Source organism: Prionailurus viverrinus, chromosome B3 (genome assembly GCF_022837055.1).
Source record: "Prionailurus viverrinus isolate Anna chromosome B3, UM_Priviv_1.0, whole genome shotgun sequence".
Classification (NCBI taxonomy): Eukaryota; Metazoa; Chordata; class Mammalia; order Carnivora; family Felidae; genus Prionailurus; species Prionailurus viverrinus.
In genome coordinates, this window is record NC_062566.1 from 110,446,173 (window position 1) to 110,458,324 (window position 12,152).

A 12,152-nucleotide genomic window follows, 5' to 3' on the forward strand; every position below is an offset into this window, starting at 1 on the left:
TCAAAGTGAGGCCCAGAGTTTGTGCCACGCCCCCCCGACCCCCACCCCATCAACCCACCAAAGCACGGGTTGACTCCCCTTGGTCCAGAGATCCTTGTAGGCTCTGGATGCCAAGCCCAGCTTTCCTGCCTTCCTCGCCACCAAGGGACAAGTGAGGGGAAGCTTCCTGCCCCTGACATGGCTGCATTCCAGTCCCATCATGCACCATTTGGGCCTCGGGGCTGGTCACTTCTCCCTCTGCCCCTCATTTCCTCAACCTCAGGTGTGCCAGGCTCACATCAGCCAGAGCCAGCTCTTAGAACTGTTGAGTCTGCCCTCCAGATAACCACATTTCCCAGATGACCCTGATCCCACCTGGCTACCCAGAGGCCTGGTGCACACCCCCACCACCCTGATCAGGGGTTTGTGAGTCTGTATGTGTGTACATACACACAAATAGAAACAATACAATTTCCTCCCCAACTATATCTAACGTATTCATTCATTCGATACCAGGGAATACTGTGAGCAGGTCCAGTGGCAACGCTGAGGAGACAGGAATTTCTGCCCCCCAGGAACTTCATCCCACTGTCACTCCTGCCCCAACTAGGCATACAGTAGGTGCTCAGTAAACAGGAATGTCTCTTCTACTCCCATGGAAGATCCCAAGACATCCACCCCCCTACTCCCTACCCCTCCTGTCCAATTTAAAATCTAGTCTCATGAAGGCCTCACCCTGAAATTTAAAAAGGGCCCCCTGCCTTGGCCTCTTGATAATCTCCAAATTACCACTCCATTTCTCAGCCCGAATGCCGAGGAAATAAGCCCCCAGAGTGGGGGGCTGTCACAGCCTCTCCCCGCAGCTCCCCCTGGGGGGCCAACAGGAAGAGGGGGAGGGGTGTTTAAGCAACTGCCACACTGCAAATAAGTCAGCTGGAAGCCGGGGACCTTCTGCCGTTGCCCTATAGGGTTGGGCCCAGCAGAAGCCTCGGCTTGGGTCTCAGGTCGCTGGGCTTTGAGGAAGCCCTTTGTGCGTGTGTTTTAAATTACCTCTGCTTGTCTGATGAAGTGAGTAAAAAGGGCGCCGATTCAGGGCTTAGGATTCCTGAGTGAGCTAATACAGGATGCCTTTGGCTGAAAAAAAAAAACTTCAGTCGGCTCCCTAAACTCCCCCCCTTTTAAGTTTAAAAAAGGGAATGAATGTTACCATTTTTGGACATGAGCGTTCTCCCTCAAGCCCAGCCCTAACCGCACTATCCAAAGGGACGCGCCATCCTGTCCCCCCCATTCCCAGATCTGCGGGGGGGGGGGGGGGGGGATGAAATGAGGAGGGACCGGATGGGAGCGGACAGCAGGGGAGGGGGGAGAGGAGGGTGTTCAGGGTACGTGGCCGCCTGGGGCAAGAGCTCACAGCGCGGGCAGGAAGCAGAGGCAGGGTTGGGGCACCCTCCTCCCCCTCCCCACAAGAGTGGTTTCTGACCTCTTCCTGCCGCCGGCCACTGTGCCCAGGTCCCATCGCCAGCTCTGAGCCCAGCCCCCGTGGAGGGTGCGCACCCGGCACACCTCGTCTGGGACTCTTGGGGAAGGTGGCTGAGCAGGGGTTCCCCATTGACTGACCCCAAATATCTCAGTAAACAACCTCTTGCCCTGGAGCCCTTCAACTCAGATCAAGTTGCCCAAATTCGCCTTCTCCCGAGAATAAGCGGGGGTCGGACTGGCAGGACGCAGACGCAAAACCCCCATCTCCGCCGGCAGCTGAGTTAAGCAATAAAACGGTTGGTCGTCCTGACCCCGCCCCCACAGGGCCAGCTGGAGAACCCGCTTATGCCCCCCCAGTTTCCTCAGCCCCAACCCACTCCAGCAGGTCCACCTCCAGGCAGACCCGGAGGCGGCTGCCAACCCCTGCGGCGCCCGCTTTCCCCTCGGCCTGCGGGCTGGGGTTGGGAGGTGCAGAGTCGCGTGCAGCTCGCCTCCTGCAGGTACGGAGCCCAGGGTGGCCCAGGAAGCGCGCTGCCACCGCACGCCAGATGGAGAGGCGGCCAGGGGGCGGGGAAGTGAAGGGAAAATCGATCCGGAGCAAGCAGCCACCGCGCCACGGCTCAGCCCCAGCCTCCCAAGCACCGCCCTCCACCCCTTGCCCACGCGGGGACGGTGCGGCTGCAGCCGGGTGGCCTGAATCGCGGACCCCAAGGCGACCTGCCCGCCGGCGGCCCCACCTCCCCGCGCTCGGGCTCCGGCGTTCGCGGGCTCTGGGAAAGGGGCTCTCCCGCTTCCGCCCGCGCCTGTAACCCAACACCCCACCTCGCGGCGGCCGCGCATCCCCCGCCCCCGCTCGTGCGAGGCTGGAATCCGTTCCGAGCCGGGAGCGCGGCTAGCGGAGCGGGCCGGGCCGGGGTGCTACGGCGTGCTGGGGCTGCTGCTGACCTTTCTCTGCTGCTTCTCCCAGGCCGGGTCCAGGAGCAGGTCTCGATCCCAGTCCTCTTCGGGCTGCATGTAGTCGTTGGTTTGCTGGGAATCATAATGGTCCATGATGGTGCGCGCGTGCTACAAGCTGGATTTCTTCCTCCACCTTCTCTCGGGGCGGCGGTGGCGGCTGCTGCTCCTGCCCCGGCGTGGGGAGGGAGTCGGGCCGGACTGGGCTGGGCTGGCGGGGCCGGGCTCGCTCCCCTGCGCCCGGTTCCGCCGCGGCGCTGCTCGCGGTAGCTGCTGCTGGCGGCGGTGGCGGCGGCCGGCTGCTGGAGCTCGCGGACTGCCTGCCTGGGACCTAATCTCCACGCACAGTGAGCGAGGCGGACACACTCGCGCTGCGGGAGCAGAGGCGGGCGGGGGCGGGGGGAAGGGGCAGAGCCCTCCCGAGGTTCTCCATTGGCCAGGCCGAGTTGCCCAAACTTCCCCCCATCGCCTTTCATTGGGAATTCCTGGCATCCGTCAGCCGGGCCGCGGCGCATATAGGTGGACTGGGCGGCCCCCTCCCGGCGCGCACGCCCCCGCCCACTCTCCGGGTTCCCACTCCCCCGCCGCTCATGTGACACCGGCTTAAGCCGAACGGGACCGAAGCCGGGGGACGCCTCCCCGAGCTGTGGGACCGAGCGGCAGCGCGCCCCGGAGCCCCAGTCGCCGCCTGGGACTGGACACGCTCCCCGCCCGCGGGAAGGCGGCGAACTCCGGCGCGCCGGCCTTACTGCTCCCCCGACGCGCTCCAAACCCCAGGCGGCCCGCGGCTGGAGAAGGGACGCGAGGAAACCCGGAAAGCGTTTCATTTCTCCTTCCCGGGGTCCGGAGAGGTCAGCACCCAAGGAAAGGGGGCAGGGAATGCTGGAATGGAAAGGAATTTCCCGGGAATTTCTTGACCATCCCACCCGCCTCCGCCCGGCCCTGCCCGTCGCGACCGGGCAGACCCCTGCCCTACGAGAGAGAGCCCGTATCTTGCCACTGAATGGCACTCGGGAGCCTCAGAGCTTTCCCGCCTCGCCACCGGCTCCTTTCTGGCCCGACCTCGGTCTCAGGGGACCGCTCTGCCTAGGGGCTTCCCGGGCAGCGCCTACGTCCCCCAACTTTCTGGGATCCGCTGTCGTTCCCCGCGGGCGGACGGGCCGGATCTACCCTCGTATACACCTGGGCAGCACCCTGAAAACTGGGACGGAGGGCCCTGAGTGGTTTACCCACTCCACGCCCCGCCCCCAACACACACACCTGACAAATGGGGAGACCGAGGCTCAAAGAGTTGGGTTCGAAAAGGGATTTAGCAGGTTTTCAGGACTCCACAGACTGACCTGTAACCTTAGGCCTGATAAACAAAGCCTTATTGTTATTGGAGGAAGAAAGAGGGCGGGATTGGCTAAACACCTCTCACTTCTTGGTGCCTGCCTGGGCTTCCTTCCCCAGGCCTAGTAAGGAGGGCCTAAACACACTGCCCCAGCTGTGACAGATACTGGGAAGAGGCAGCCCTGACCTAGTGGGTTCCTCTGAGGGATCCCAGACCGAAGAACAGTAGGAGCAAGCAGACCTCCGACAGGTCATGGGCATGGTGGGGCTTTTATATTGGTGCCCTGAGGATTAGCTGAGCCAACTCAGGGACTCCAGCGTGTCACCCCAGAGGGGAGTGAAGGAGTTAGAAGAGTGCATTGCCAGGTAGGGCCATGAATTAGGATACGTGAGAGGCCACAGAGGGAAAAGGTGAAGTGCCTCCGACTCTCAGAACAGCTAGCTGATGCTGCTGTAAGCCGCTATCTGTTGTGCTGTCACTCCCTGTATCATTAGTCAACCTCACGTTTCTGCAAGTGTTACCGGTCAGCGGCCAGCACTGTGCCTGCCACAGCCCCTGGCTGAGGAAGCACTGCCTCGGAGCCAGAGAGGGTAGATTTATAGACTATTTTATAACCATTTCTGAACTATTGCTCTAAACCTAACATAGAGGATAATATCGTGCTGTAGCCATCCATTCACTCAATAAATATTTGCTGAGCACCGTCTGTGTGTCAGGGGATGTGCTAGATGTTATGTATATACAGATGAAAAAGACACAATTCCTTCCCCATGCAGCCCAGCTGAGACAGATACAGAAACAAAAATATACTGCAAGGAGACAGCTCTGACCACTGAGCCCAGCAGGGGAAGGGAGGCTCCAGGTGGAACTTTTTGGAGTAGGTGAAATTCAAGGGAGCCTTGAAAACAAGAGTCAGCCAGATGAAGAGTGTGGGAGGTTATTCCAGGCAGAAGGAGCGGTGTGAGTTAGTACATGGGGGCAGAAACTGCAGGGTATAAAAGGAATGCCTAACATTTCACTGCGGCTAGACTAGAAATCCAAGGCCAGGAGGGGCAAGAGATGGGGCTGTGGAGATGGGCAGCGGCCAGACCACGCAGGCCCGGTGCACCGTGTGAAGTGTGGATCTGAGGGGAATGAGGCTGTACAGAAGCTTTGAGAACCAGGTGCAAAGCAATTGCAATAATCCGGGTAGGAATGGCCCCTTAGTCCATTTGGGCCGCTGTAACAGAATCCTGTAGACTGGGTGGCTTCGACAAGAACGTTTATTTCTCAGGGTTCTGGAGGCTGGGAAGTCCAAGGTCAGATTCGGTGTGGTGAGAGCCCACATCCTGGCTCCTAGACAGCCATCTTCTGTGTCCTCATGTGGTGGTAGGAGCTCTGCCCTCATGACACCCACTCATCCTCCTAATACCGTCGCTCTGGGGGGCGGGGGGGCAGGATTTCAACATGTGAATTTGGGCGGGACATGAACTTCAGTCTCTTGCAAATGGAGAAGCGTGGATAGACGAGAAATACCTAGAAAATGAAACTGAGCGGCCTCAGAGTTTCAGTGTGAGAACAGAGGAGTCTTTGTTGCTCTCGACCAATGTCCCATATGGAATAGACCATGCAATTTATCTATATTATCTTAGGTAAGTTCTATGAGATGAGGGCTGTCTCTGCCTTACAGAGAAAACCAACCAAAGCTCAGTGAGGTAGCTAACTAGCCCCATATACACGTAACACACATACATGTGACACCTAAACCCATGCTTTGGCCCCAGTGTTTCTCAACCCTAGGATAGTTTGACACCCTCCTTCCCAGGGGATATTTGGCAATATCTGGAGACACTTTCTAGTTGTCACAACTGGCGGGTCCCTACTGGCATGCAGTGGACAGAAGCTAAACATCTGTTAACAAGCAGGACAGGACAGTCTCCCCACAACAAAGAATGATCCAGCCCAAAATATCAACAGTACTAGGGTTGAGAACCCCTGCCTTAATTATTGGTTTCTAGTTTGGACAAAGAATTTCAGATTTGGGAATGGAATCCTGGATTGAACGCATGGAGCTTGAAGGGCTCAGAGAATGTTCAGATTCGGTGGTCCGGCAAGCAGGTGACCGCATGGCCCTGACCTCAGAGGAAACAGACCTGAGAGTCATCTGTGTACAGGTGGTATTGACCCCATGTGACTACCCATGAAGAATAATGAATGCCTAAGCGGGACTGGGAAGGGACCACGGCTGAACCAGGAGAAGCAGCACTTGGAAGGAAGTATAAAGAACAAGGTCCCCTGATGGAGACAGAGAGGAAGGGGTCAGCAGGAACACAGAGAGCCTGGCCCACTCTGTGTCATAAAAGTCAAAGTTGCGAAATTTCAAAGTGAGGGGAGTCAGCAACATCAGATATATCAGGAAAATAAGGCTTAACGAAGTATTCTTTGCATGTGATCATTGAAAATTCACTGGTGTCCTTTGCCTGTGGAATTTCAATAATGTGGCCAAAGCTGTGACTTTAAGAGACACTATCCAGGAATAAAGGACAACAGTGAATATAGAAGTCCCAGACAGGGGTCCAAAGGAGGAATTTTTTTCTTTGAATAGGAGAAACTTGAGGAAGGATTCCGTTGAGAGGAAAGAACTGAAAAGGCAAGCAAGTGAAAGGTGAGAGGTGGCACAGTTTTGAGGAGACAAGACCGTGTGGGTTCAAGGGTGCAGGCTGAAAAGATGGGCCCATAAAAAGGGCAAAGGGGGTGTGCCTGTCTGGCTCAGTCAGTAGACCATATGACTCTTGATCTTGGGGTTATGAGCTCAAGCCCCACATTGGGAGGACAGATTACCTAAAACTAAAATCTTGGGGCACCTGGGTGGCTCAGTTGGTTAAGCGCCCGACTTCAGCTCAGGTCATGATCTCGCAGTTTGTGAGTTTGAGCCCCGCGTTGGGCTCTGTGCTGATGGCTCAGAGCCTGGAGCCTGCTTCAGATTCTGTGTCTCCCTCTCTCTCTGCCCCTCCCCTGCTCATTCTCTCTCTCTCTCTCTCTCTCTCTCTCTCTCCCTCCCTCCCTCCCTCCCTCTCTCTCTCTCTCTCTCTCAAAAATGAATACACATTACAATTTTTTTAAATAAAATCTTTAAAAAAAAAAAGAGGAAAAGGCCCTGGTGCTCTGAGTAGGGGGGTGGGGGATGAGGATGGGCGAGGGTGTCCAGAAGTGAATCTCAAGAGGGTACGGGAGTGGGTTGAAGCAATAACTGATGCTCTTGGTCTTCTCAATAGGGAAGAGGCCCCGCAGGATGGACTGAAGGTGTGGAATTGACCGGTCTTTCCATCCAGGACTCACTGGTGGCCATCACACTGTGATACTAGTTCCATATAACGCCATCTCCCACAGAGAAAACAGAATTACTAAACATGCTGATTTTTTACAGATACTAAGGTATATGCGTGTTTCTAACATCCATTCTTTTCCTTCAGTCAGGGTATAATGTACAGTAAAATGCATTCCCCAAGGGTGCTAATCTTCAGCATACAGCTCAGCGAAATGTCTCCTGGGTCTACACCCATGAAACTACTACCCAGCTCGAGATAAAACATTCTCAGCACCTCAGGTTTTCTCATGCCCCTTCCCAATCTATACTCCTGATCCACGTAGGAAGCCATTATTCTGACTTCCTACCGCCAGTGATTGTTCTCACTGGTTTTTGCACTTCATATACATGGAATCATACAGTGTGTATGCTTTGGTTTCTGGATTTTTCACGCGATTTCATGTCTATGAGATTTGTGTGTGTGTGTGTTGTGTATTGTATCCATAGCTCGTTTGTTTTTGTTTTTTTCTGGTTTTGCTGTGTAGTATTTCACTGTATAAGTATATCCCAAGTAATGTATCCACTCTCTTGTTGACGGGCACTTGCCTCGTTTATAGTTTGGAGCTACCATACGTAAGTGCCATGAACATTTCTATGTGTGTTTTTGGTGACCATATGCATTCATTCTCTTGGGTATACACCTAGGAATGGATTGGGTCATAGGGTAGGTCTATATTTCATTGTAGTAGCTATTGCCAAAACACTTTTTCAAATTGACGGTAACAGTTGACTTTCCAGCAGCAAGGTCTGAGGAATTCAGTCATTCCACATCCTCTGACTACAAGCTATTGTCAATTTTTGTTTTAATTTTAGCCATTATGGTGGGTGAAGAGTGGTCTCTTTTTATGGGTTTAATCTTGCCATAGGCTTATCAACCTTTTGAATAAAAAACTTCCATTCTTGCTGCCATTAATAGCAATTGATTCTTAATGTATTAGCTCCTTGAGATAAGGAGACAATGGCATGTGTATTGTATCGATTTCACCAAATTTAATTCATTCAACAAATATTTAGCAAGCAATTGCTCTATGCCCTGCACCGTGCTGGAGAATAAAGATGCACGAATGGTCATGTCCCTCTTAGAATAGACAGTAGATGCTTAATAAATATTCCATGAATAATTGTTTTTCGAGGCTATTCAGTCCCTGGTAGGAGCTGTTTTGTTTTGGACTTGTTTTGGTGGGAAGCCATGGCCATTTCATGTGACTTTTCAATTAAAAGTTTAAGAAAAAAAACAGATTTTTTTTGAGAGAGAGAGAGAGAGAATGGGAGAGAGAGAGAGAGAGAGAGAGAGAGAGAGAGCAGGGGAGGGGCAAAGGGAGAGAAAGAATCCCAAGCAGGCTCCTTGCTGTCAGCCTAGAGCCCGACTCGGGGCTCAAACTCACCAACCGTGAGATCATGACCTGAGCCCAAATCAAAAGTTGGACGCTTAACCAACTAAGTCACCAGGTGCCCCCCAAAAAGCTCTTTAAAAACAAAACAAAATCCCTGGGGTCATGTGGGCAGCCAAAATGGAGTGAGGTAAGATCATGAAGGAAAATTGGAGGATTTATCTGGGAAGCAGTCCTGACTCCTCTCTTTCCAGAGGCTCAGCCTCTATTACCCCTTTTCCATTCATTCTCTGCATTTCTCTAGGTGCGATGACAAAGGAACCGAGATCGAGGGCATAATTCTTGCCATTCTTGCCATTCACTGCCATGGCCAGTGGCCATGAACTGAGGCTCAAGAAGTTTGCTCAAGTCATGGCAGGGCAGACAACATTGATGTCCCTTCAGGCACCAGTCAGGCCTTTCCCTGGATGGGAGATCTCCTGACTCAGCAGCAACAGGCTCTGAGACTAGCCGAATCCACCACCAGCACTGCAGACAACTGTTTCTGCCCCAATCTAGTCGGTAATGAGTCACCCAGAAAGCCATAAGTGCTTTGCTATTGAAAGAACCTAGGTCTGGAGTAGATGACCCAATTTCCTTGGAAAGAAGAAATCATGTCTATGAGTTCTGGGAGTACTTATTAGGCACCTACTCTGTGCCAGGCAGAATTCTAGGAGACCCACAGAAGAGCCCTATTCCTCCCAAACCTTCTGGACTAGCTGCGGCCAAACAATGGGCTTCCGCCTCTAGAATTCATCATCCAAGAATCCATCAGATACTTACTGACAGGCTGAGAGAATAGAAACAAATTGGACTGCCACGTGAGGTGACATAAACAATGTAGAGTACCAGCCCAGTGCCTGACATGCACCAGGCCACCTAGATGCTCAGCAGTTTCTTTTTCTTACCCCACTATGTGTCATTCATTGGCCATGCAAGTCCCCATGAGGAAACACAAAAAAAGCAGCATCTGCAAGATTCTGGAAAGTAAAAGCTCTGTGGACCTCCCAGCCCAGAGTTCTGGGGATTTCCTTCAGCGTGTCCCAAATCTCTAACCTTACACCCTAATGGCCACGGGTTCCTTATTGGCTCTTCCTAAGAGAACTAAGGACAGTAGTATTTGCAGAAGGCTAAAAGGAGGGAGGGAACTCACCATGGTTTCTTGGGTTCCTGGCTCCATAGGTCAGAGATCTCAGTTGCATTGCCGGTCCCAACAGCAGTCTAATTTATGCACGCCTTTGTCACTGAGTTCCCATAGACACCATTTATGGTTGTCTCTCTAATATATATCATATATTATAGCGTTCTCTATTGTGCTTCTTTGTCCCCATGTTATTTCCTATTGTCACACTGTGGTTTCATCCCTCTTCCTTCCCCCACACAGGGCCTAGAACACCATAGGTGCTCCAGTTCAATCTTTGCTGAATGAAACAATGCGTTAGGCAAATTCCATCTCGGTGCCTCAGTTTCCCTCATCAACCTGTAGGAGGCCCTGGAAGTCCAGTCCTTTGCCATAGCCTATGTAAGCCTTTCCTAAATCTTCTGACCACCCAAGGAGCCAGTGCTGGAGACACGGACGTGGCCATCTAGCTCACATGCCTCAGCCAGCAGCTCCCAGCCCTCACCAGGCCTACCTCTTCACCACCAGGGAAAGGTTGTTTGCCTCTAGGCCACCTCCTGCCCCTCCCACTACACGCGGCTCAGGGGAGGAGAGAACACAGTTTCCCTCTAGCAGAATCTCTAGTAAAGGACAGGCCTAGAGCACGCAGCAGTTTGTTTCCATGCTCTGCCTCGTTCTCGGGTCTTAGGTGCCAAGTGATGGAACATCTGGCCTCTCTGGTGCCCTCTTTTTCATCTTTTGGCATAAATCTTTACCCCAAATTCCAGAGGAAATCCAGGCAGGACCCTCAGAAGTCTTCACTTCCGATTATTACCCTGAGATGGGTTCTGTGAGCAAGAGATAGTCATGCCTGCTAGCTGCCAAACCTGAGTCCTCCAAGGAGGGCCGCGAGCTCCCCCAGCTACCTCTAGTTCCCAGCAAATCACAGCTGGGAAATTCCTGTTGAGTAACACGCGCCCCTGCCCCGTTTTAGGAGCTGGCAGGCAGAATCCAGGCCGGGGGAATGCGTTGCAGGGAAGTCTGATTAACCTCAGCTTCCCTCTCTTAGCAACTGGGTCCCACTGGTCTCCCACAGAAGCTGAGCCCCAGAGGCCTGCCCAGGGCGCTTCCTAGAAATGAAGAAAAATCTTCCAGAAAAATCTTCTGGCAGCAAGGTAACCTCAGAAGAAGACTCGGGGCCAGGAGACCTGTGCCCCCCGGGGCTTTGGTTTATTCACCTGCAAAGTAAGAGGGCTGGACTCACCAGATGGTGGTTAAGCCCTGAGCCCTACCCTAAGAACATCTTTCTCAGGCTCCTTCTCTATATTGCGATGACAAGTGGGTTTGAGTCCTATCTTGAATATAAACAAATTCCTCTAGGGGCGCCTGGGTGGCTCAATTGGTTAAGCGTCTGACTCTTGATTTTGGCTCAGGTCATGGTCTCACGGTTGTGGGATCCATCGACTGAGCCCCCGCGGCGGTCTGCGCACCGAGTGTGGAGCCTGCTTGGGATTCTCCTTCTCCCTCTCCCTCTGCCCCTCTCCTGCTCACTCTCCCTCTCTCTCTTTCTTTCAGAATAAATAAACATTGACAAAAAAATAAGCAAGTTCCTCTATAAAAGATAACAGCGTCTCACAAAGTTACTTAATTTTTGTTTTAATGTTCCTTAAATATATACAAACGGAAAAACTAGGTACACACTTGTTAAGGTTTTAGGTTTACAATTAACACAGAATAAAAACAAGCTTACAAATTCCCATCTAAAAGAAACTATCAAAGCAGTAAGACTCACCTTAGCCGCTTTAATTTAAATTTGACTGTTGCTATTTGCCCAAATGAAACTGCTCCTCCCAGCATGACTGAAGTTCTGGCGGTGACAGAGTAGGTGGCCCTTTGCCTTCAGGACGCCTGTCTTCCTGCGTGCCTTCCCGTGACTCTGTTCTACTGTCTCTGAACTGCTGCATCAGGGCATCACTTAACCCTTGGAGGGAACACACCATTATGCATTAAGTTCCCTTCTCCTGTGTTCTCATTAGCATTCCACAATTAAAGGTGTTTCCTTTTTTTTTTTTTTTTTAAGTTCTTTTTAATCTTTTTGCCAACAGGATCCTTCTCTCAAGTTTCAATGTCCTGGGGTGGGGGGTGGGCAAAATAGGAATTAAGAAGTACACGCTTCTAGTTATAAAATAAACAAATCACAGGGACGAAAAGTACAGCATAGGGAATATAGTCAATAATACTATAATAACTTTGTGTGGTGACAGTAACTACACTTATGGTTAAGTATATAGCAATATATATAATTGTTGAAATGCTATGTTGTATACCTGAAATGAGCATAATATTATATGTAAACTATACTTCAATTAATTTTTTTTTTAATTTTGGGGCACCTGGCTGGCTCAGTCAGTAGGGCATGTGACTCTTGTTTTGTTGTTTTTGTTTTTGTTTTGTTTTCCCCACCCTGAGCATGTGACTCTTGATCTCGGGAGTCATGAGTTTGAGCCCCACGTTGGGGGTAGAATTTACTTAAAAAATTTTTTTTTTAATTTAAAAATTTCAGGGTGCCTGGTGGCTCAGTCAGTTAGGCAT

The 12,152-nt window shown here is 51.9% G+C and overlaps 1 protein-coding gene and 1 long non-coding RNA gene across 5 annotated transcripts in view; one reads left to right on the forward strand and one right to left on the reverse strand.

Annotated features, from left to right (window-relative positions):
* The window catches only part of ACTN1 (actinin alpha 1), a 95,609-nt gene extending 92,792 nt beyond the window's left edge, over window positions 1-2,817 (reverse strand). Inside the window, exon 1 of one of the 3 annotated variants that reach the window (XM_047861178.1) lies at window positions 2,404-2,817. In XM_047861178.1, coding sequence (XP_047717134.1) covers window positions 2,404-2,508 — 105 coding nt within the window. In that variant the 5' untranslated portion in view covers window positions 2,509-2,817. The remainder of the gene's footprint in view (window positions 1-2,403) is intronic. The other 2 variants (XM_047861176.1, XM_047861175.1) reach the window with 2 other exon arrangements.
* Window positions 1,843-11,154, forward strand: LOC125167282 (uncharacterized). 2 transcript variants are annotated; one of them, XR_007152736.1, is made up of 3 exons: window positions 1,843-1,958; window positions 7,000-7,159; window positions 8,727-11,154. It is a non-coding gene; the product is annotated as an uncharacterized LOC125167282 (long non-coding RNA). The 2 variants fall into 2 exon arrangements; XR_007152735.1 differs by lacking the exon at window positions 1,843-1,958 and adding an exon at window positions 2,966-3,263 and having other exon boundaries at window positions 8,727-11,007.
* The last annotated feature ends 998 nt before the right edge of the window (window positions 11,155-12,152 follow it).